The following is a 25,367-nucleotide window of genomic DNA, read 5'->3' as shown; positions in this document are numbered from 1 at the left end:
GACCCCCAGCCCCTATTTTCATGTTGGAGGTTTGGAGAGAGAATTGAGAATTTTTATTTCTGTGAGGTGATGCTGGTATTTCTAAAGTAGGGCTTTTCAAAGTTACCCGAATACAGTAGCCACTAGCCACATGCGGCTATTGAGCACTTGAAAGGTGGCTAGTTCAAGATACAATGTGCTTTAAGTGTAAAGTACACAGGACTTTGTAGACTTAGTATTAAGAAAAGAGTAAAATATCAAAATTAGTTTTTTCAAAATATTGATTGTATGTTAAAATGGTAGTGTTTGGGATATATCCATTTAAATATAATGTTAAAAATAATTCCACATCTTTTCACTTCTTAATGTGGTTGCTAGAAAATGTAAAATTGCGTACATGACTTGCTTTTGTGCCTTGTATTATATTTCTCTTAGAAAAACATACTGCCCGTCTCTTGAAAATATCTTCTAAGGTCTCCATAAAGTAAATTTCTCTGAGATAGCCTGTTTTTGAAATCATACGTTACCAACAAGCCCTCTAAATTGAGTGAAAATCCATTCACTTGTTTTCAGGTGATAATGAACACAGAGACTTACATTGTTCAAGGAACTCCAGGTTAGGGAGGGAGGCAATATATATTTACAAGGCATCCTAGTCCTAAAATACAGACCAGAACAGACTAATTTAAAATTTGAGTTTACTTCCGTTGCTAATTGGTAGTATTTTGTGTTCTACTTATCCTATCCTAGCCCTGCTTTACTCACACAGGCTTTAAAATTGTTGGTTTTCCTGGGGCGCCTGGGTGGCTCAGTCGGTGGAGCATCCAACTTCAGCTCAGGTCATGATCTCAGTCTGTGAGTTTGAGCCCCACGTCAGGCCCTGTGCTGACAGCCCTGAGCCTCAAGCCTGCTTCAGATTCTGTGTCTCCCTCTCTCTCTCTCTGCCCCTCCCCCACTGATGCTCTGTCTCAATCTCTCTCTCTCTTTCTCTGTCAAAAATAAATAAACATTAAAAAAAAATTTAAAAATTGTAAGTTTTCCTTGAAAAGTTTAATATTTTGTGCCATTTCTTGTTGAGTCAGCATTTGGATCCTCCTTTTCATTAGTCTTTGCAGTTTAATTACAATTCTTAGGAATTGGTTGCTTTGGCTGTATTTATGGGTTAATGACCTTCATACTTTTACTATCTGGAACAGTCTTCAGTTTTAGATAGAATTACAATCACAAGGCTGATTCTCAGTCACTTTTGCTTTGAGATTTATTTTCTGTTTTTAGCTTTCAATTTTAATCTTACATGCTTCATATAAGCATTTTGTGTACAATTATACGTACTTGGGTCAGTATACAATTGTACACTGTTTCGGGGGTGATTAGAAGCAATGCTTAGAAAACTATCAATAAATTGCTAAATGTATTTTTACACTTGATCTTAGCCAAAAGGCCGAGAAGCGATGCTAAATGTATTTTTAGAATGGCTTAAGATATTTGGTATAGGATTAGATGATCCAGTCCTTAAGGTTTATATTTTTATATTATATTTTTTGTTTATTGATTTAGTTCATTTTTTCCCCACAGTATTTCTTGAATATACCTTTGTCTTTTAAATTTTAGAAAATACTTTGAACACGTGTTATTGATGGAGTATACGATGATGTTATGAGGTACTTAGCAATAAGTCAAAGAATAAATTTCTTTTTCCTTTTTCTTCCTTTGGTCTTAGTAGGGATAAAGTGGTAAATTCTTATAACACTTAATATTCTTCTTTTAAAAACTAGGAAGGTATTATACTTAGCCTTAGGCAGACCGTGATATTTAATCAGAATTTAGTTCTTTGGTTTTTGTGGGTGGATTTCTTATTTGCAGTTTACTATTACCTTCTACTAATGGGACATTGAAGACAGTTTCCATCAGAAATAAGTTGATTTAAGCAGAAGTTAGTTGAATTACCAAAAGTCTAAGTTAGAAATCCAGCAGAAACACGCGAGGGTAGGTGAATGAAGTGCAGGAATAATTCAGATCATTGAACCTTTTTCTCCACTTATGTTACTGTTGATTTTTTGTGTATAATGTTGATTCACATATGTTAACTTATCTTTACCAGGTGTCCATGGATCTCAATAGTGCCAGCACTGTTGTTCTTCAGGTCTTAACACAGGCCACCAGTCAGGATACTGCTGTATTAAAACCAGCAGAGGAGCAATTGAAACAGTGGGAGACACAGCCAGGTTTCTATTCAGTGTTATTGGTAAGTTGTTGTAAAATAGTTGATTACTATTTTTAATAAAACGAGACACCATTCATTTAATTGTTCTCAGAATCTACTTGTACTGGTGGTTTACTTTAGTGAAACTGATCCAGATGTTTGCCTGTCATTGCCACTGCCATTTATTAATTCAGGGCATGGCACTTGAGAGTGTTGAAATGTTTGTTGATTGTTGAATAGATAACTGAACAGGGTATTGGTAATGTCTGCTCAGAAGGCAGGATACTGCTGATACTCTGTTTTAGCATGTTAATGCTGACTTCAGGACTGTAGACAGTACACTTTCATGTTTTGTCTTTATTCTTGCCCCAGTTAATTTATGTTGTCACAGTTGTTCAATCTCTCTACTGCAGCATAAGTCTGATCTCCCTTTGCTCAGTGTGTTGCTTTATTATTATTTTTTTTATTGCTTATTTATTTATTTTGACAGAAAGCTTGGGGGAGGGGCAGAGAGTGAGAGAGAGGGAGAGAGAGAATCCCAAGCAGGCTCCATGCTGTCAGTGCAGAGCTGGCTGTGGGGCTTGATCTCAGGGACTGTGAGATCATGACCTGAACCAAGATCAAGAGTAGGATGCTCTACTGGCTGAGCCACCCGGGGGCCCTTACTCACTGCATTGCTTTAAAACATGGTTTTCTTTTCCCCATCTAAAAATTTCATTTTCATGACACATTTGATCTTATGGGTGTTATGGAAAATAGTCTAATAATTAGCAATATATGCTTTAACTAAACTTTTCTAGGAGTATCAAAGCTTTGGTTTATAAAAATTATTTTCTGAATGCCAGAATAAAAGAATGTCTTTTTTGTATTGACAGTCTTCTTTATTCTTTTCCTTCTTATGAAAATTTCGCAACTCTGATGAGTGTTTTTTGCATTTGGCAAGGGCAGTAAGGCTGCCAGTTGGATCACAATTTGATCCAGTTTTGAGACTTGGTTGCAAATGCCGAATAAACTCTTCACCATATCTTTTTTTTTTTTTTTTTTTGAGAGCATGAACAGGTAGGGTGGGGAGAAAGGTGGAGTGGGTGGGGGAAAGAGAGAGAGAGAGAGAACCAAGAAAGGAAAGAAGGAAGAAAAGGACAAGAAAAGGGAAGGGAAGAAAAGAAGGAAGAAAAGGAAAAGGAAAGGAAAGGAAAAAGGAATGGAAGGAGAATCTTAAGCAGGCTCCATGCTCAGTGTAGAGCCAGACATGGGGCTTGATCCCATGAGTCTGGAATCATGACCTGAGCCCAGCATCAAGAGTCGGATACTCAACGGGCTGAGCCACCCAAGCACCCCTTATTTACTATATCTTATAAAAATAGAAGATTATGAAGGTTGACATACATATTCTTGATTTCATGGCGAAAATGCTTGAGTTACTTGTTAAACTTAGGAAGATACTAGTCATACCTAGAATCATACTTGATATTCTGAATATAAGTGAAAGTTGGGTGTTTGGCCCAGTGGAAAAAAGGTAAAAAACATTGATTAAAAAATAAAAACAGATTGCTTTTTAAAGATACTAAAGATAATATTCTATCCTTTTTTGGATAACCCTACTGTCACGTTTGTAAAATTTGGGTACAGAATATTTCTGAGTATCTTTATTCTTCATATGTTTATTTAAATGAATATACTGGATAATTAGCCTTATGTTTTTTCAGGCCAAAATATAAAACACTTGTGGTATTTCTTATTTGGGTTACTCCTAGACCTTAAAAAAAACAGTAGCTTGCTGATTAACTGTTTGCTTTTTGTACAGTTATGAATTGTTACTTTTAAGTGCCTAAGCCTTTTGTTGTTATATTTACTAGCTCTACTTTTCTTCTTAGAGGGATAGTAAAATTTCTTTTACATGGGATAGACTATAACAGATGGAGAAATTAAGTTACAGGCAGGAATTTTTTACTTTTCCCTGAACTCACTGTCTTGGTACTTTTAATCTCTTGTTGCCTTAGCTGTTCTTTCTAGTTTGGAGGTGGAAAATTTGCATTCCTGATCTTCAGACTTGTGTTCCTGTCTTGTTCTTCAAAGTACTTCAGGAATATTTCTACTTGGATTGACACCTGCAGCTTGACTTTTCTTGGTTCGCAAAGTTTAGGCGAGACAGGCAGATAGCTACCAACTTTCCACATTATTTCCATCCATTTGTTCATTTGCTCCTCAGGTATTTATGACTCTGTCTTTTGTGGAAGGCAGACATGTAAAGTGTTAAAATCGAATGTGATTAATGTGGTGGAGAAGTCCATTCTTTCTTTTGCAAAGGAGACCCAAAAGAGGGTCTCTGTCTTAGTTGTCAGGGGTATTAAGGAATAAATGGACATTACACAACTCTCTTTGTAAATTTTTTTTTTATTTCTGGTATGTACGTGGTTTTCTAAAAATGGGATATTTCTAAAAACATACCTGTTTTTTATAGTTTACATGTGATGTTTTTCTGTAGTAAAGAACATATGTCCACATCATTGCTTTTGGTTTTGAGGTTTTCCCACACAAGGTTGTGTTTAGGAGTTTAACTTTGGGAATTTGAGTAGTTTTTGGTCTGAAGTGTAGTGCAATTTCAGTCAGTTAAGATACTCCTCACTTTCCCTGTGTAACCACTAACCTAGATAAGTTTTTTTATAAAGAAACAAAACACTTTAGGGGCACCTGGGTGGCTCAGTCGGTTGAGCATCCTGAGCATTCGGCTCAGGTCACACTCTTCATGGTTTGAGTTCAAGCCGTGCATCGGGCTCTGTGCTGACAGTAGTGGGGGCCTGCTTTCGATTCTCTGTCTCACTCTCTGTCTGCCCCTCCCCTGCTTGCTCTTTCTCCATCTCTCTCTCAAAAATAAATAAACATTAAAAAAAAAGAAATAAAACACTTTAATTTTGTGTTTGTGATGTCTTAAATTAGTGTTAACATTTGTTGTATTTTTATTTCCGTATACAAGTGTTAGTTATGAATTTTTGTTAATTTTAGTAATTTTTTTGGTAAAAATGTATACAGGTCACAGAACAGTTACAATTTTCTCCTTGATCATTAAGACCTTGTTGCATGATTTGCACGGTCATTTTTATGATCTCCTGCAGCTCTGCAAAGCAAGGACTGTCTGTACTTGAATTAATGTTCTGTCACATTTATTTGTAAGCTTGATTATTTTGATAAGAGAATACTTAGAAATAACTCCTTTCATAGCATGTGCTGATAATGCAGGGGCTTTGACTCCTTAGAATCTTTGAATGTATGCTTTGGTGGGTCTACTTTTTTTTTTTAATTGAAAAGATATTTATTTCAGTGTTTTGTGTGTAGGTTGTGATGTATAATTAGGTTTCTTTTTTTCTGAGTTTAATTTTTTATTAGGAAAATTTTCAGACATCTAAAAGTAGACTAGTTAAATGGATCCCAAATATTTATTACTCAGCTTAAAAATGAACATACTTCTACCACGTGTGCTTTCTTACATGAACTCTGGAGCTCATAGAGATTTAGAAAACATGTTCTCTGTAGCAATAACACTTAAGTGAAACATTTAAAGTGTTATCCATATTTCACTATGGGTAAAGTAATTAAACTTTAACTTATGACATGTTCATTTTAATGCTTTGTTTTTTGTTTTTTCTACAGAATATTTTTACAAACCACACTCTGGATATAAATGTAAGGTGGCTTGCTGTGCTATATTTTAAGAATGGAATTGATCGTTATTGGAGACGTGTAGCACCTCAGTAAGTTCTGTCACTCTCCCTGGCCCATGTAATCCTTTCCAAATTCGGGGGGGCATGCAGATGCTCCTCTTAATCTTTATTCTTTATGTGGAAGAATGCATTTGTGCTTGCTTCAGCACACACATTAAGTTAGAACAGTTTAAGGAAGGTCAGCATGGTCCCTGTATAGGATGACATTCACTTTCTTAAAGCATTTGATATTTAAAAGAAAAATGTGTTAACTACTGAAGAAGTAAAGGGTTCTATATGTCAGTATTCCTATTACTGCTTTTTTCCCCGAGTTATTTTTATTTAAGAGGAAGGCTGTGGATTTCTTGCTGTCTTTTGCTTTTGAGGGTATCTAATTTTATGGGCACAAAAATGCTAAGTGAATGAATTAGGTTGCAAAGTTTTTTTTTTTTTTTGCTTTTTTTTTTTTTTTTTTTTTAAGAGAAGTATGAGGTTAGGATTTTGAAAAAAAGTTACTGAGAAGGAAATCCCAGGTCATTTTACCTTCCAAGTCTTCTGCATAATTGCCTTTGTGGTGGGAATAGGGTAGTAGCCATTTGTCATCCCCTCAGATTGAGTTGTAACTGCTCTATAGATGGTTAAGTGAACAGATATCTCTTGATAGTTAATTACATGTTATGTAATAGATGGAAATTAAATATAGACATGGCCCTTGAATTCATTTGATAAAATATAGTGAACTTTGCTAAAGAAGTAACTTAGTCTTTGTTCCCCAGTAGATGGCACTATAGCTCTTTATGTTCTTTATATTCATAAGTCCTTAAAAAAATAAACTTGTCAGAGTACTTCAAGGTGCATATAGAATATGCTCTTGAATAGTATTAGAAGCAATTAGAATATTTAAAGAAATTTTTTTTGATGTTTATTTATTTTTGAGAGAGAAAGGGAGAGCATGAGCAGGGGAGGGACAGAGAGATAGGGAGACACAGAATCTGAAGCAGGCTCCAGGCTCTGAGCTGTCAGCCTAGAGCCCGATGCTGGGCTCAAACTCATGAGCCATGAGATCATAACCTGAGCCGAAGTCAGACACTTAACCGACTGAGGCACCCAGGCACTCCAAAACAACTAGAGTATTGTAAGGCTGCACTAAGGATACTGTAATATAAAATAAACATTTCTCTTACTTTAGAATTCATAATTTTGAGAGAAATGAGGTAGTGATGAGGAATTGTGTATTATTGATTTACTGGAACCATTGCAGCACTGCACACCTTTCTATTTCTCTGTCCAATTAAATTTTAGATAGCTCTGAAAATTCATTCTGTTTTACCAGTTAATATGAAGAATATGGTTCCCAATGACAATTTTGGAAGGTAGAATTAAAGGTAGATTCAATATTTCAGATCATACATTCACATAAAGAATTAAAAATGGCAATTTAGTTTAAATATGAAAAGTTAAAGGGGATATATGGTATTAGGTAGTTAAATCCGAAGCTTTTTCTTTTAGTATATATTGAGATATACCCTGGAACGGAGATGAATGTGGGGAGGGAGCAAGGATGGTAAGAATGTACTCAGAAACGCAGCAAGGGAGCAACACTCAGTTATAGAACTCATTTAAATGTAACACACTTAGGGGCACCTGGGTGGCTCAGCCGGTTAAGCGTCCGACTTCGGCTCAGGGCATGATCTCACAGTTCATGAGTTCAAGCCCCGCATCAGGCTCTGTGCTGACAGCTTAGAGCCTGGAGCCTGCTTCGGGTTCTGTGTCTCCCCCTCTCTCTGCTCCTCCCCTGCTCGTGCTCTGTCTCTCTCTCTCTCCTTCAAAAATAAATAATAATAAAAAAAAAATTAAAAAAAAAATAAATTTAACACACTTAAAACATCTGCTTGTGTGTGTTCTTATCTAAGTTTCATCTTGTATAGTTCCTGCCCCTACTGCTATTTTCACGGAATGAGCATCAATTTGAACTTACAGATCATTACTGTATATAATTCAACTTTAACTGGGTCCTAATTAATTAGATACTGTGCAGTTTGTGCTTGGAAACTAATCTGAATTCATCTAATGATAGCGTGTGCATGAAATTAAAGGTGCAGTGTTAACCATTAGTGGAGAATTGCTAAAGACATGAGTTTTCTCCAGGTTAATATCTAAGTTGGAAGTACAACACAATCATAAAAGGATTGAAGAGATCATTTCTCATGGGAAAGCCTAGACTTGCATTAGGCTTTGACTCTTTTTCACCTGAACGTTTATCTTAATCTTGTTTGCTCATTTGTTTACTCACCTGGTCATAGTTAAGGCTAATAGAGACTGTTATTGAAGTACAATATACAACATAACTGAGAAAGTGCACAAATGAAGGGTACAGTTTTAATATTTATAATGTGACCACATCCATGTAACTAGCACTTGCAAGTAGGTGGAACATTAGTAGCGCCCAGAAGCCTTCCTCCTGCCTCGCGGTCACCTGTGCACCCCTCCCCAGCAACATTTGACATCTCTTAACCATACATTAACCTTACCTGTTTCTGAAGTTCCACAAATGGAAATCTTACGCTATGTTGTTTTGTGTGTCTTTCATTCATTTTTAGATTTGTGAGATTTACCCATGTAATTGCCTGAAAAGTTTTCTCATATGTAGAAGGAAAATATTCCATGTTAGGAACATAGCATATCTATTTGTTCTGCTGCTGTTGGGCGTTAAGGTTGTTCCTAGTTTTTGTCTATTAATAGTAATGCTTCCTGAAAACTCTTCTGTATATCTTATTGCACATAAGTGCATTTTTTGGTCATGTGTAGTCAAATGTGTGTTCAGCTGTAGTAAATACCATCAATTTGTTTTCAAAGGGTTCATACTAATTTACACTTCCACAGGGGCATATCACTGTTGACATTTGCTGCTCATTAGCTTGATGGTGTTGCTAAATTCCCTTACTCCATTTTCATTTCGTATTTTTTTTCTTTTGTTCAACTTGATTACTTACTTTTCAATACTCTGTCCTCCATTCTTCTGCTTCCTCTAATCTATTTACTGCATCCAGTGAATCTTTAAGTTATTGAGTTGTTCATCTCTGATTGTTTCTTTTTTGTTTTCTGTCTCTTTGTTAAGACCACTGAAGCCGTTCTCTCTTGTCAAGTCCAGTGAGTAGCTATGATCATTACTTTAAATTGTCCTATCGGGCATATTACTTAACCTCCATTTCACTTAGCTCTCTTGCTATGATTTTGTCCTGTTCTTTCATTTGGGACACATTCCTCTGTGTCCTCATTTTGTCAGACTCTCTGTATCTGTTCCTGTGTGTTAGGAAAAGTCAGCCACCCCTCCTGATTTTGAAAGTCGTGGCTTAATGAAGAAGAGATCCTGTAGTGCAGTTTCCCATTCACCACAACGTGGTGCCTCAGTGATAACTCCTGTGTGTGTTGCATGCACCCTGCTCTTGTGATTGAGCTGTTTTGCTCTTAACTTCCCTCTTAGAACCACTTTTGCTGCATCCCAGAGATTTTGGACCATTGTGTTTTCGTTTGTTTCCTTGTATTTTTTTTATTTTTTTATTTCCTGGTTGCCCCATTCATTGTTTAGTAGCTTGTTATTTAACCTCCATGTATTTGTGATCTTGCCAGATTTTTTTTGTGAATGACTTGTAGTTTCATATCATTGTGGTCATATGTGTGGAATGATTATAGTCTTAATTTGTTGAGGGGTTTTTTTAAGGGCTAATGCGTAATCTATTCTCCAGAATGTTCTGTTTGCACTTGTAAAGAATGTGTATTCTCCTGTTTAAGGATGGAATGTTCTGACTGTATCTGTTAAATTCCTCTCTTCCAATGTGTCATTCAAAGCCATTTTTCCCTTGCTGATGTTCTGTTTAGATGATCTGTCCATTGATGTAAATGAGATATTAAAGTCCTTTATTATTATTGTGTTATTATGGATTAGTTCTTTTATGTTTGTTATTAACTGTTTTATGTATTTGGGTACCTGTATGTTGTGTGTATAAATATTTACTATTATTATATCTTCTTGTTTGATTTTTCCCATTTTTTAAAAAACTTTTTAATGTTTATTTTAGAGAGAGAGAGAGAGAGAGACAGAGAGACAGAGTGCAAATGACAGAGGGGCAGAGAGAGAGGGAGACACAGAATCGGAAGGCAGACTCCAGGCTCTGAGCTATAAGCACAGAGCCTGATGTGGGGCTTGAGTCCATGAACCATGACATCATGACCTGAGCCACCCAGGTGCCCCTTTCCCATTATTATTGTATGGTGTCCTTCTTTTCTCTTGGTTCATCTTTTTGTTTTAAAGTTTATTATGTCTCATATAACCTTGGCTACTTTGGCTTTCTTTTGACATCCGTTTGCGTGATAGATGTTTCTGCATCCTCTCTCTTTCAATGGTGGGAGTCCCTTTGGAGTATTCTGGCTCATTTTGGGGCTGTGTGCACACTACCCGGCTTGTGGCACTGCTTTGTATGGCTCTAGCCAACGAGGTATTGTACGGGGCAGATCCTCAGGAGAATACCGGAGTGGGGCACACTGTTAGCAGGCTAGGTGAAGAGCGTTGGTGCTGACTGGTTCCATCATTTGTCTGCATTTCTAGGCTGTAGGGGAGGGAAATGGTGCCTGATAGCTCCTTTGTCTTTGGAGGTCTCCCAAAGCTCCCTGCCACTCCAGCACAGGCTTTGAGAGTAGTAAACAAATCTCTTTCCCATGTTTTTCAGACTGCTGCCTCTTTGCTTGCTGTTTGTTGTGCTGTCTCTTCAAGGGCAGGGACTCCTACCTTCCCAGCTTTCCCAGAGCTTGCCCAGTGATTTTTAATGTTCCAGGGGTAAGCCTCACTGATTATGCGGCCTCTTTGGTTTTTAAGCCACATGTTACAGGGATTGGTCCTCCCTTTGTGTACCTGTGTGTGTCCTTCATGCCTGGGGTACCTGGTGTGGGGGTTTGCTCCTCTTCCTTCTCTGTGCTTAGGTCATCCTTCCCTCCTTAGGACAGTCCTGCAGGTCTCTTTTGCTCTTGACCGCGCCTCTGCCCAGCCTGCCCTCTTCGGTATTGCCTCTTGTCTACATTTAGCTGTGAAGAGTCTGTTCTGCCATTCTTGGGGCCGTTTTCTGGATTATTTACACAAATGTGGGTGTTATCTCGTTGCATGTGTGGGAAGATGATTTAGGATTCTCCTACTCTGCCATCTTTCCCTGAAAAGCCAGCAGCAGTAGTGCTTTACATTTATCTTTCCAGTGTTCTTCCTTTCGGTGGTATTGGGCTTCCATCTGGATCCATTTGTTTTCAGCCAAAGAATTGCCTTTAGCAGTTTTTTGGTGCACATCTGTCAGTGAACACCTTGAAACTAGAAATCTAGTTTTTTTTCTTCTCTTCTTCTTTTTTTTTTTTTTTTTAAAGTAAGCTCTGCGCCCATGGTAGGGATTGAACTTATGGCCCAGAGATGAAGAGTTGCATGCTCTACAAACAGAGCCAGTTAGGTGCCTCTAGAAGTCCATTTTTCCTCATTATATTTTAATCTGTATATTTTCTGCTGACTTCTCCTTAAGTTTGTTACCTTTATTTTGCTATTTTTTAAAAAGTCAATTCTAGGATTTTCCTTTGGTATTTTTTAAAACATTGTTTTTGAAGTTTATTTATTTTGAGAGAGAGAGAGAGAGCATGGGCAGGGGAGGGGCAGAGACAGAGGGAGAGAGAGAAAATCCCAAGCAGGCTCTGGGCCTCAAACCCACAGACTGAGATCATGACCTAAGCTGAAACTGAGTTACACACTTAACCTACTGAGCCTCCCAGGCACCCCTATTTTTGTTTTTTGTTTTTAAATGAATTCCAGCTCTGTGGTGAAATAGTACAGTTTTCACCTATTTTGATCAACAAATTCATAATTTTTTTAAAGTGTGATTTTGATAATTACAATGTCTGTATTTCCTGTGTGTGTGGTGTTTTTGTTTTTTCTTTTTTCTTTCTTTTCTTGTTTTTTTTGTTTTTGTTTTGGCATGGCGCCCACTGTGGGACCCGAACTCAGTACCCTGAGGTCAAGACCTGAGCTGAGATCAAGAGTTGTATGCTTAACTGAGCCACCCATGTGCCCTGTGTATCTCCTATTTAAAAAAAAAAAATTTTTTTTTTTTTACATTTTATTTATTTTTTGAGAGAGACAGAGACAGAGCACAAGTATGGGAGGGGCAGAGAGAGAGGGAGACACAGAATCGGAAGCAGGCTCCAGACTCTGAGCTGTCAGCACAGAGTCCGACACAGGGCTCAAACTCATGGATCGTGAGATCATGACCTGAGCCAAATTGGATGCTTAACTGACTGAGCCACCCAGGCACCCTTGTGTCTCCTATTTTTATTTGTGTTTTGATTTTAATAACTTTTACCTGGTTTGTAGTATACATAGTCAGTTTTTGACTGTATGCTAAGCATTGTTGAGGGAAAATTGGAGAGGCTTGGAATTTTGTTATTTTTCTTTAGAGAAAATTTTAATTTTTTCCAGGCAGGCAAATAGAATATGACTTCAGCCTTGACTTAGTTGAGGGTGGTCTCTTTCTGGTTTACTTTTTTTTTTTTAATTTTTTTTTATATGTTTTTATTTATTTTGAGAGCCAGCAGGGGAGGGTCAGAGAGAGAGAGAGAGGGAGACACAGAATCTGAAGAAGGCTCCAGGCTCTGAGCTGTCAACACAGAGCCCCATGCGGGGCTCAAATCAATGAACCACGAGATCATGACCTGAGCCGAAGTTAAACCCTTAACCACCTGAGCCTCCCAGGCCCCCCATCTTTCTAGTTTACTCTTAATCCTGATTTTTAGCCTTCTTCGGGTTTCAGCTGCAATCTTTGGGTGTTTACCAAAGTATTGCTTTACTGGTTCGCCCTGAGCGTCAGTTTTTGCCTTTTCAGCACTTGAGACCTAGTGAAATCTCTTAGTTCATTAGTCGTGTAGTTCCTGCTTTGGATTTTTATGGGCAGATAGCTCCAGGGGAAGTGTTCTGGCTCAGCACAGTTCCTCTCCCTTTTTTCTAGACCGTCATCCTTCAAGTCATGGCTGCCTACATTGTTTTAAATGCTGCATTAGTTTCTTCAGTCTGCCATAACTAACCACCAGAAACTGGGTAGCTTACAACAACAGAATTGTGTTGTCCCGCAGTTCAGGAGGCTAGAAGTCTAAGGTGAAGATGCTTGTCAAGGCTTTGCTTATTCTGAAGGTCCTAGGGAAAAATCTTTCCTTGTCTCTTTTTAGTCTCTGTTTGTGGTCTGCAATTGTTAGGGGTTTTTGGCTTGCAGTTGTAATCCCAGTCTCTGCCTCCATCATCACATGGCCGCCTTTTCACGTGTTTCTTCCGTGTCTGTCCACGTTTTCCTTTCCTTGTAAAGGGCACCACCAGTCATTGGATCAGGGCCCACCCTAATTTGTTATGACCTCATTCTGACTTGATTACATCAGCAAGTGTCCAGTTTTAAAATAAGGTCACATTCAGAGATACTTGGGGTTAAGGCTTGAACATATCTTTTTGGAGGGACACAGTTCTACTCAACAGAGAGATGCCTTAACACTTAAAAAACAAAAAATTGTGTAGCACTTTTATAGCTGATCTTACTGGGATGATTCATCTGATACCATCTGCTCTATCATGGCCATAATGGAAAACCTTAATATGGGGGCTTTAAAAAGTAATTTTTAAATAAACAATACATTCATATATTTCTTTTTTTTTTTTTTAATTTTTTTTTAACGTTTTATTTAATTTTGAGACAGAGAGAGACAGAGCATGAACGGGGGAGGGTCAAAGAGAGAGGGAGACACAGAATCTGAAACAGGCTCCAGGCTCTGAGCTGTCAGCACAGAGCCCGACGCGGGGCTCAAACTCACAGACTGTGAGATCATGACCTGAGCTGAAGTCGGACGCTCAACCGACTGAGCCACCCAGGCGCCCCAACATTCATATATTTCAAAAATCAAAATGCGTATACTCTATTAGTGAATATTCTCCATCCTGGTCTTTTGCTCTTGTAGTTTACTAACTCATTTGCAGGCAGAATTGTTAGTATTGTTTTTATCCTTCCTGGAGATGTAAAATGAAAAATTATAAATTAGTTGATTTTTTTTTTTTAATGTTTATTTTTGAGAGAGAGAACATGTGCAGCGTGGGAGGGGCAGAGAGAGGTGGACAGAGGCTCTTAATCAGGCTCTGCGCTGATACAGCAGGGGGCCTCCAAGGCCCCCTAAACTAGCTAATTTCTAATAAGTCTTTAATTGCAAATATCCTCTGATTCCTGATCCCTTCCCCTATAGAATAACCTCACTCAGATTTTATAAAAGAAGTCAGTGGAAGGCTAATATTTATTCATACACACTTTTTTTTTTTTTTAGAAACTTAATTTTTTTAGGCAACTGTTTTTATATTAATAAAGCAGATGTCACAGTACCACATTTGTCATTCTGGATTTGTCTTATTTCTTGTTGCTTACTATTTTGTACTTTGTATTCACTTGTGAAGGAGCTTTACACTTAGGAATTACTTGATGTGTCAATATACAAGTAATGGCAATAATTCTGTTTATTTACCAAAACTAATGAGTGGCCTCTTTTTTGAAAGGCTTTTTATTGTTAGGTAGCATCCTCTTGCATAATGAATTAATCTTTTTACAGTGCTCTCTCGGAGGAGGAGAAATCTACGTTGCGTGCAGGGCTAATCACCAACTTCAACGAACCAGTAAACCAGGTTAGTGAGAAAATGAATGCTAAGTATGCTTTCTGTTCCCCTACTTTCTACTTCGTTTCCAAACTAATTTTGTTTTTTGGCAGGAAAAATGCAATTTTATCATGTCTATTCGTAATATTTGTGGGTTTTAAATTTTGAGGTTAATTTCTAGCTGTCAAGAATTTTTGTTATATTTGGCTGTTTTAAAATTCAGAAGTCATTTTAAGAAATACAGTATTGAAAGCAAGTTTCTATATATTTCTAGTCTTATTGCATAGAAATTAATTTTAATGATTTGTTATTCTCTACCTCCTTTTTAAAATTTTATTTGAATGTTTATTCATTTTTGAGAGAGCGAGCGAGCAGGGTAGGGGCAGAGAGAGCAAGGGACAGAGGATCTGAAGCAGGCTCTGTGCTCTCAGCAGCAAGCTCAGTGCAGGGTCTAAACTCACAAACCTGAACCCATAAGATCGTGACCTGAGGGGAAATTGGATGGATGCTCAGACCACCCAGGCACCCCATTCTCCTCCTTTTTTTAAACTACAGTATATCTTGTCTATTCCCGACACCCATGACATTTTCACTTCTCCCTATATACTGTAATAGATTATTCAGTTCCATTTCTTTCTTTCCTTTACAGTGAGATTTTGCGTGTAAGAATGTTTTGCATATGGATTCAAAAATTCTTAAATTTTTACAAGTTACTATTTATTACACTTAATTATTTTAATTTGAATATTTAGCCTCACTGGATTTTGTGATGTATCTAATCCAGTTTTATCTCAATCTCTTCTACAGTGATCTTAGTTCTCTGCTTTGTAGTCCCTTGAAGGAGGTGAGGGAAGGTTGGGATTAAAGAAGTATTTCTCCCTGGGGCAGGAGATGGTTGGGAGGGGTTTGTGATAAACCATTGCTTAATATGCTCTGTCAGCCAGCATTTGGGAAACACTGATCTGTACAAATGTCATTATTTACAAACATAATATTTGATGTTCATTTCTACTCTTAGGTCAGTGATTCTCAAACTTTGTGATCTTATAACTTCTTTATTCTGCTAAAATAAAACGGCACATTATATTTTGATATTTACTGTGTTATCAATTGAACAAATTTTTTAACATTAATAAAACCATTACTTGTTAACATAAATAGAATTTAAAAAAATGAACCATAGTTGTTTCCGCCAACACATACATATTTAAGGAGAAGAGTGGCATTGTTTTGCATTATTGTTTATCTCCATAGTGTCTGGATATTTAAAAGAAAACATCTAGATTTTCATATCTGCTGCTTCCTATACTCTGTTGCCAAGTATTATTTTAGGAAAAGTTACATGAAGAACATCTAGCATCACAGTGATAAATTAAAGAGAGACCTTGCAGATCCCTGAAAGGGTCTTAGCCCCCTTCCCCTCTTCAAGGGATTCATAGACCATACTTGGTGAACCACTGTCTTAAGTAAGAAGTTTTCAGTGAAATTGTATTCACTTTTGTCAAATGTATAACTGACCAGAAGGTAATTTTCAACTGTGAATGCATTCCTTATCTGTTGCTTTGATTATATATGTGTGTTTCTGATGACTACTTTGTTTCCCTTTAGATTGCAACTCAGATTGCAGTGCTGATTGCAAAAGTTGCTAGATTGGACTGTCCTAGACAGTGGCCTGAACTCATTCCCACTCTTATAGAATCTGTGAAAGTCCAAGATGATCTTCGACAGCACAGAGCATTACTTACCTTCTATCATGTTACCAAGACTCTGGCTTCCAAACGTCTGGCTGCTGATAGGAAATTGTTTTATGATGTAAGTGATTTAACATAGTTAATTTTGATTATGAAAACTGCTACTTGTGTAGAAATGTTTGTAATTTTACTCCTCTATTGTATCAAAAGATTATGAATTCTTTCCATTTGACCTTAGAAAGTTTAGAATAATCGATAACATCTGAAAGATTTTAAACTGGATAGTGATGCGACCCATAAGATGGCTAGGTTGCCAGAAGCGGGGTATTGGTAGAGAACAGTCTGAAGGCAGAGACTGTTTTGAGGGTATTGAAGTTCACATGGGAAAAAGAAGCTGCAGTAAAAGGGAGCATTTATGAGGGATAGAGCTGAAATTCAGAAAGTTAAAATTTTGACTTGCTTGGGTAATTGATGGATGTAGGTCAGATGTAGGGAGGGAGTTTGACATAACTGGTGGGTGAGAGCCCTTTATTGGTTGTTTTAACACTATTTGTTGAAAAGACTTTGCTTTTTTCATTCACTTACTTTGACATTTTTGTATTTGACTGTTTTCACCTTACTAAAGTAGTGATTTTCATGCTGTTCAACCTGTTTTGGACTGCACCTTGTAACACTGGTAACTCTCATAGTATTTTTGCCTTTTGTAAGCCTCACTTTGACCATATAATTTGGGAATCCGCATTTTTAACAGGCTCCCCAGGTGATTCTTTTTTTTTTTAGTTTTTTTTTTAACGTTTATTTATTTTTTTTGGGACAGAGAGAGACAGAGCACGAACGGGGGAGGGGCAGAGAGAGAGGGAGACACAGAATCAGAAACAGGGTCCAGGCTCTGAGCCATCAGCCCAGAGCCCGACACGGGGCTCGAACTCACGGACCGCGAGATCGTGACCTGGCTGAAGTCGGATGCTTAACCGACTGCGCCAACCAGGCGCCCCTCCAGGTGATTCTTATATACATCAAAGTTTAAGCCAGAATTCCATTAGGTTCCCTATACTATCTTTAAAAAAAAATTTTTTTTTTTTTTAGCGTTTATTTATTTTTGAGAGTCGGGGGGCAGAGAGAGAGGCAAAGATTCTGAAGCAGGCTCCTGTCTCTAAGCTGTCAGCACAGAGCCTGATGGGGTGCTTGAACTCCCAAACTGAGAGATCATGACCTGAGCTGAAGTCACATGCTTAAGAGACTGAGCCACCCAGGTGCCCTGGTACTCTTTACTTTTAACCTAGTGGTTTTAAATAGCCAATCTTAGATTTATTCAAGGATGTTGAATATAAGAGAAATTGTGTTTGTTGAAGATTGCTTTTTAGATCATTGTTGCTTTTGCTTGATAGCCAACTAGGATTTTTTAAAAAAAGTTTATTTTCATTTATTTTGAGAGCACACACACACACACACACACACACACACACACTATTTGGGGATGGGCAGACAGAGAGAGAGAGAGAAAGAGAATCCCAAGCAGGCTCTGTGCTGTCTGTGCAGAACCCAAGGCAGTGCTAGATCCCATGAACCATGAGATCGTGACCTGGGCTGAAATCAGGAGTTGAACACTTAACCCACTGAGCCCCCAGGTGCCCCAAAAGCCAACTAGGATTTAAACACTGGACTGTTTATCCTCTTAGGTTTTTCTGTGAATTTCTTGCTGATTTTTCTCACCTTTATCCTCATCTTACACCTTTCCACTTAACTTTCATATTTGCTGTTTTCCGAAATCAAGTGTCTAAAGATTGTTAGTTATTTTGTGAAAGAGTACCCTTCTGTAAAGTCTCAATTCATAGTTCAACTTTCCCGAGTTGTACTCTCATAACGTGTTGTTTTAGTTTTAGGTATAATTTATATTCAGCTTAAGCAGTCTCTACAAATTGTATTTTTTTCCCCCTAAAGTCATGCTCATTTATTTTACAAATTGTGCCTAATCAGAGGCTGTATTCTGAATAGCCTGTTTGACTTAGCTTTCTCACCCTTTCAACTTTCTTGGCTCATTTACTTGTAGTATGAGGCTGTTTCTTCTGTATATGCAGTAAAGTATAGGTCTACCTAGCATCTTGTGTGTACTTTCAGCATAGTATCAGTTCCATAGTGCTGACTTTCAGTTGTTGACTTATCTTTCTTAGATCCCCTACACTATGAGTTTCATGAGAGAGGAATGTAAGCCTTTATTGTTACAGTCTTACTGTCAAGTTCAGAAGAATGCTTATGAGTGGGTGGTGCTCAATAAATGTTAAATGAATATATAGAAGAGGAGACTTGTTCTACATACATACCTTCTAGGTTTCAAAGTGGCATAGTGCAAAACTTAAAAGAGCAGGAGTTTTGGGAAAATATGCAAAAACTTAAGATACCTGGAAAAAAATTCTGCTTAATGCCTTCAATTTAGATTGAAGTAGCCAAACCTGGAAACATGGAGCATGAGTGAGTTTGGGCCCCATGTGCGGCGGGGGTGGGGTGGGGGGGGTGGGGTTCTGTGCTGACAGCTCAGAAGCTGGAGCCTGCTTCAGATTGTGTCTCCCTCTCTCTGCCCCTCCCGCATTCATGCTCTTTCTTTCTCTTAAAAATAATTAAACATTAAAAAAATTAAAGAAAAAAAAGGAACTTTGCTAGTTAATAATGTGTAGCCCCTGTTTTTTAGGTAATCTAAAAGGTAGGAAAGTTTTCTTTAATAATACTTTTACTATAATGCTAAGATGGTCTTCATGTACTATATTAGTTTCCTACAGAAATAAATAAAATGTAAGCTCATAGCTGAGCTAGTTGCTATAGCACAGTATTGCAGTGTGCACTTAAAAGTGCAGCCTGCTACTCTTTGTGTGCCAACAATTTCTATATTCTATTTTTCTTTCACATTAAAATAATTTATGCTCTTTTCAGGGGTGACATTAGAAAATCAGCAGTTGAGAGAAAATTGTTTTGCAGTAACAAAATTGAACTTGATTTGACACACACAAGATTTTGTTTTTTATAAACTGTGCTTTTCACAGAAACTTGAATATAAAAATGTTGATATAAAGTACTGTTAAAATCAAAATCTGGAGTCTATGAAAACAAGGAAACTTAAGGTACAAATAGTTATTCTAATGTAATTGTAAATGTTTTAACCAAATAATATTTTGTAGACATGATGTGTAACTTGTAAAATTATATGCTGTGGTAAAGGAAGCAATCCAAACTTAAAAAGAGGAAAAGATTTTTTGAAAGCAGCAATATATTGTACTTGTTGTTAAAAAACAAGTGAACAGGTTAACAGGTGTGAGAAGAAATGTTTTCCAGTGTAGAATGCTTTTCTGTACTGAACAGCTTTGGGATTTGAGCAAGATACTTAAACTTGGTGATTCTTTAAAACCCTTTCAATTCTAAAGTTGTGTAATTCCATGAATTTATTATCTCTATTACACTAGGTTAATCTGTATAAACACCATGAAAGTTTTGAGATGAAAATCTGAGTTACAGCCTGATTTAAATACAGATGTTAGTGTTTTTAATCATTGTTTTGGTCTAGAAGCCAAGACCTTTGTACACTTAGTTTCGTCCCAAGCAGGCTCTGCACTGTCGTCATGGAGCCCGATGTGGGGCTTGGACCGTGAGGTCGTGACCAGAGCCAAAGTTGGGACGCCCAGCTGACTGATCCACCCAGGTGCCTCAGTAGTTTAATTTGCTGGAGCAAATCCTGACCTGTCCTTCCATTCAAAAGTACTTCTGCATGAATCTCTAAAAAGGATGTTTTCCATAATTTGTTTTTGTTAGGAATCTTTCTAGGCTGGAAGTTAGGAATTAATCTTAAAATTTTTCTGCTTAAGGGTCATTGAACAGATAATTGATTGCTTATCATGTACAAGAGATATGTGCAGTACTGAGGGAGATGAAAGTCATGGATAGTCTTCTGGTGTTCATTGGGAAAGTCCTAATGTACAAACTCTTAAAAGTCATTTAGTAAGCTATTAAAATCTGCTACAGAAGAAAACTAAACACTCTGTTAGGTTGTTTATGTGGTCAAAGCTAAAACTTAGACTTTTTAAAAACTCAAGGGTTAATGATAAATAAATTCCCACTAAACAGCATGTGTATTGTTTGCATGATGAGGGTAAAACAGAACTGAGACGAGGTGAAACCGGGTTACCAAATATAGTTGATTCTCCAACAACACAGGTTTGGATTGTGTGGATCTGTTTATACAGATAAATTTTTACAGTAAAGTTTTATAAATGTATTTTCCCTATGGCTTTTGTAGTAACATTCTGTTTTTTCTAAATTTATTGTAAGAGTAGTATATAATACATATAAAGTACAAAATACACATGTTACTCAACTGTTCATGTTGCTGATAAGGCTTCTGGCCAACAATAGGCTTGTTAGTAGTTAGGTTTGGGGGGAGTCAAAAGTTACTCATAAAATTTTGACTGAGTGTGGCGGTGGGAGTTGGCCCTAACCGTCATGTTGTTCATAGGTCAGTTGTACTTCAGAATAGTCTTCCCTCACTTGTTGGGATGAGCACTTGGATGATATATGTAAGCGATGAATCACTAAATTCTGTTACTTGAAAAAAAATTTTTAAAAAGGTGCTTCCTCAGAATTGTGGTCTATGTTGCGTCAGGAGAAGATCATATGACTGTGTATGTGCTTATGCTATGTGTATACAATTGACTGATCCCATGAATGTGAGAGTAAAAGAAAATGAGTAAGTATGCTCGTAAAAAGTGTGAAAAACAAGCTGAAGCAAGAGAAAGGAATAAAAGATTGTTCTGGAAGGAAAATAAAAAAGAATAGTCTTCTTGATGAGTTACTGTTTTCTAAATAAGTTAACAAAATGGAACCATGTGACTACTTTGAGATGGATTGATTAGTATAAGAATGCTCAGCCAAGTGTCACAGTCTTTCACACTTCTTAGAAACCTCTAACTTCATGATGTGATCCCTGGGGAAATATCCAAACAGTGGAAATTATGAATGTCCAATGTGAGGCTACCTGGGTGCCACTTAACATGGTATAGCCTTTAGGATATTATACTGTAGTAAAATTTACTTAAAATATAAATGTGCGTTTTTAAGTCCTCGGATAGGTGAAATAGCTTGTTTTTAGTTTTGTTTGGGTAATTTTAATTGTCCCACCAAATGCCATGTTAATTCTAGATCTTGTCTCTTGCTCTGCCAAATTTTATATTGGCTTTTAAAAACATATTATTTAAAGAATGGCTCCAACTTTTATAAAGGTCATTTCTGCTGCTATGAACTTGTATGAGGATTTGAGAATGTTATGTCTCTGTCTGTTGTTACAGTAATGGGAGGGAAAGAACCTATTGGTGGGAACTTACTTTTTTTTTTTTTTTAAGTTTATTCATTTTTGAGAGAGAGTGCAAGCAGGGGAGGATCAGGAAGAGAGAGGGAGAGAGAATCCCAAGCAGGCTCTGTGCTGTCAGCACGGAGCCCAACTTGAAACTCAAGGTCATGAACTGTGAAATGACTTGAACAGAAATCAAGAGTTGGATGCTTAAAGGACTGAGCACCCAGGTGCTCCTTTTGGTGGGAACTTTTAAGGGAGGAGAGACTCAACGGGACTAGCTTGATCAAAAACAAAACAAAACAAAAAAAAAACCAAACTGATGAACACTGAACAGGAGAATTTTATTTTATATATTTTGAGGAATGAGGGGGAGAGAGGGAGAAAATGAGCGGGAGAGGGGCAGAGAGAGACAGAGAGAGGGAATCCCAAGTAGGCTTTGCTCTGACAGTGCAGAGCCCAATGCTGGACTTAAACTCATGCACGATCAGATTGTGACCTGAGCTGAAGTGGAGTCAGCCGCTTAACAGACTGAGCCACCCAGGCGCTCCAGGGAGAATTTTAGTATAGCATGGTGCTTATCCTTTCTGTAGTACACAATCTCTTACCTGACTCCTAGGAAAAGGGGCTCGTAAAAAGGAGAATAAAAACTCAAAAATTTATTGCTGAAGTCTTTATAAGTTGCTCTTGAAAGAGTGTTCTTTGCTTTGTCCATCTGACAAATCCATTGTATTGGATGCCTGAGACACAGCTGTGAACAAAGATAAGGTCCCAAATGGGGAGGGAGGGTAGTTTCACCTTTTCTTCACTCCTAACGAATTGTGATCCTTTGGATACATGAGAGCATCATGTAGGCACCAGTGGCAGAAGACAGGTTTGTGGCTGTGTTAGGATTAGAGGACGTTAGGGATCTGTAAGATGGGTCACAGCGACCCTGGTGGGCCTCAGTTATACCGTTGGCGTGTTTGAGAACAAAAGGAAAATGAGAGTTTGCTAAAAGATATGTAGGTAACATGTGTTACTGGTCTTTAGGAATGTCCTTCAGTGAAAGTGAATAGATATCAGTTGAGACATTGGCAGTTTGATTGGAAATTGTTTTTGAGGTAGACAGATCTTGTACCCACCAGAGTTTCTGTCGTGAAACATTTTGGTAATTTGATATATATATATCTATATATCTATATCATGAGTAAATGGAAGCAAATTTATATTTAAGCCTTAAATTAAAGAAAAAAATGATGACTACCAAAATAACTACCTTTTTTGTCATTAAGAACATACAGGTGTTTTTAAAATTTCTTGTTGTGAAATACTTAATATAAATTGCCATATACCCATCACCAAGATTTAGCAGTTTGCATTGTGTCATTTTTGTTTTATCACTTTTATCCTAAGGTATTTTAAAGTAATTTAAAGATTTCATGAGATTTTACTATGAAATACTTGAGTATTCATCTGTAAAAAGATTATTTTGTTTATTATCATTTAACTTTTACCAACCTAAGAAAAGCAAAAATAGTGATTTAATACCATTTGATACTTTCAGCACATTTTCTACATTGTTCTCAAATATAGTTTAACAAATGGTTGGTTTGAGCCAGAAGAATGACTAAGGTGGACACATTTGCTTGTCTCCTAAGTGTGTTTTAATTTAGAATAATATTCATTTCCTTCCCCCCCCCCTTTTTTTTTTCCATGCCACTAACTTGGTAAAAGATTTCGTTCAAATGTCTTACAGGATGTTGTACATTATGTATCTGTTGATTTTACGCCTTATTGATTAGAATGAGGTTAAGCAGGTTTTACCACTATTAGATTATGGGTAATATTTTGTGCCCCACTATTGGTGATTAATTACAAGACATTGATTTTTAAAGTTTTTCAGGCTAATTTTTCTTTTTTTTTTTTTTTAATTTTTTTTTTTCAACGTTTTATTTATTTTTGGGACAGAGAGAGACAGAGCATGAACCGGGGAGGGGCAGAGAGAGAGGGAGACACAGAATCGGAAACAGGCTCCAGGCTCTGAGCCATCAGCCCAGAGCCTGACTCGGGGCTCGAACCCACGGACCGCGAGATCGTGACCTGGCTGAAGTCGGACGCTCAACCGACTGCGCCACCCAGGCGCCCCTCAGGCTAATTTTTCTTAGGGGAAAGTTGTTAGAACAGTGGTCTTGAGGGTAAAAAAGCATTAGAATATTTTAAATGCCAGAAGAAATCAAACGTCCTGTAATGGTTCCCTTTTGACATTCAAGGAATGAAGTCTTGGGACTTATCAGTTAAAATCACTTGGCAGCCAGTGGGTGGCGCTGTTTCTTGTGGTTTAGGAAAAGAAAATGCAAGTATTGATGGATCTTGTAAACCAGTACCTAAAATGTTTCATTAAATAGCTTATTTTCATATTGTCTTACTGAATTGTCTCCCTTCTGCCTCTGTATTTTTGAGAAGAAAATGTAGAAATTTTTTATTTCACCTATTTCATTTTTTCCCCTTTTCCCACTGAGCCTTCTATAAGCATACATCAGTTGGTGTTTTCTGGAGCAGGTAGAAGCTTGAGTGTGTAGGATAGCTGACAGTGTTTCTTCCCAAGTTCTTTTGGTCTCTTTCTTCATTATCTGTCTTTGTCCTTATACTGTTGGGCTGAGAGGGTAGTGCCATTGCTGCCTCTTCATTTCAGCCATCTCTGTGTAGAGACCTTTTTTTTTTGTAGGCTAGTTAAAAAGAATCTTGAATAGAGCTTTGATAGATGCCTAATGCCCTTAACCACGTGCTTAACTCCAGACCTGGAACATAAAACAAAGGAGAATATTGATTAAAAGTTTTCCCCATATACTGCTGGTTTTTTCTTGATTTGTGCCTTAAATGCTGTATGGCTTCATTCAGCAATACGTGCTGTGTGCCAAAGCTACTTAGGTGCTTTTCATATTTTATGACTAATTAAAGGGGCACTTTCATACTATTAACTTTTCAGGGCTAGAAAGAAGGAAGAATTAATAAATAAAGATCTGTGTCCTTAATATCTAAAAACCTTATGGCATTATTTTTTTTAAGAAATGGGGATGCAAATTCCAAACGTTGTTGAAAGTTTCTTAAGGCAGAATGGTAGAACTTTGGATATTCTGAGTTACGCAACTTTCTTACACATGTTTAAAAAAGGAGAAGAGGACAATTTTATGGAGCAAGATAGAATTTTATTAGGATGACTTTGATTCTACCATGATGAAATACTTCCTTTTGTTTACCTTTCTGACATTGAGAACCTTTGGTTCAGTATTCACAGTTGTTCTGTGGTATATTTTGTTTTTTGTGTTGGGTGTGAGTGGGGAGGATTTTATGTTTGGTATGTATATTGTAATGTACGTTGTGTATATGCAGGTGGTAGCATTCTGTAAAGGGATATTCTCCTGGTAATAAGAAGTAGTGCCTGAAAAAATTATAACAGTAAAATAGTTATGCCATTTTGCTATTGTTCTTATAAAGCACCTTTAAAAATAAATCTGACGTGTTTTTGTTAGCTAAGATGCAAGGAGAAGTTACTCAAAGAGGGCTAAAAGTTTTGTTTTGCCAAACCAGCAGTTCTAGCCAAGGAGACTCCCAACTAGGTGTTGCATCTGAGAGCTCCTTGCTTTGTGTATCTCACCTGATAGCCCCTTACATGAGTCAGTTTGAGCTGGGTTGGAGCTGAGGACCTGCACAGAAGCCCTTCGGCGTTGTCTTGAAGTTACATTTAGTTCATTATAATACTAAGGTCTCCTATGGGCAGAGTTTTCTC

The 25,367-nt window shown here is 37.4% G+C and overlaps 1 protein-coding gene and 1 pseudogene across 4 annotated transcripts in view; one reads left to right on the top strand and one right to left on the bottom strand.

The window, feature by feature from the left end:
- The window catches only part of IPO11 (importin 11), a 193,646-nt gene that overhangs the window by 23,417 nt on the left and 144,862 nt on the right, over positions 1-25,367 (top strand). For all 4 annotated transcript variants that reach the window (XM_040452231.1, XM_040452225.1, XM_040452244.1 and 1 more), the window contains exons 2-5: positions 2,081-2,224; positions 5,831-5,931; positions 14,536-14,608; positions 16,187-16,390. In XM_040452231.1, coding sequence (XP_040308165.1) covers positions 2,087-2,224; positions 5,831-5,931; positions 14,536-14,608; positions 16,187-16,390 — 516 coding nt within the window. In that variant the 5' untranslated portion in view covers positions 2,081-2,086. The remainder of the gene's footprint in view (positions 1-2,080; positions 2,225-5,830; positions 5,932-14,535; positions 14,609-16,186; positions 16,391-25,367) is intronic.
- On the bottom strand, positions 1,287-1,432 carry LOC121017143 (uncharacterized; annotated as a pseudogene).

This window comes from Herpailurus yagouaroundi, unplaced genomic scaffold (assembly GCF_014898765.1).
Source record: "Herpailurus yagouaroundi ecotype Mexico unplaced genomic scaffold, PumYag 29, whole genome shotgun sequence".
Taxonomy (NCBI): domain Eukaryota; kingdom Metazoa; phylum Chordata; class Mammalia; order Carnivora; family Felidae; genus Herpailurus; species Herpailurus yagouaroundi.
Note: the sequence above shows the minus strand (reverse complement) of the source record. Positions and strands in the feature narration are given on the sequence as shown.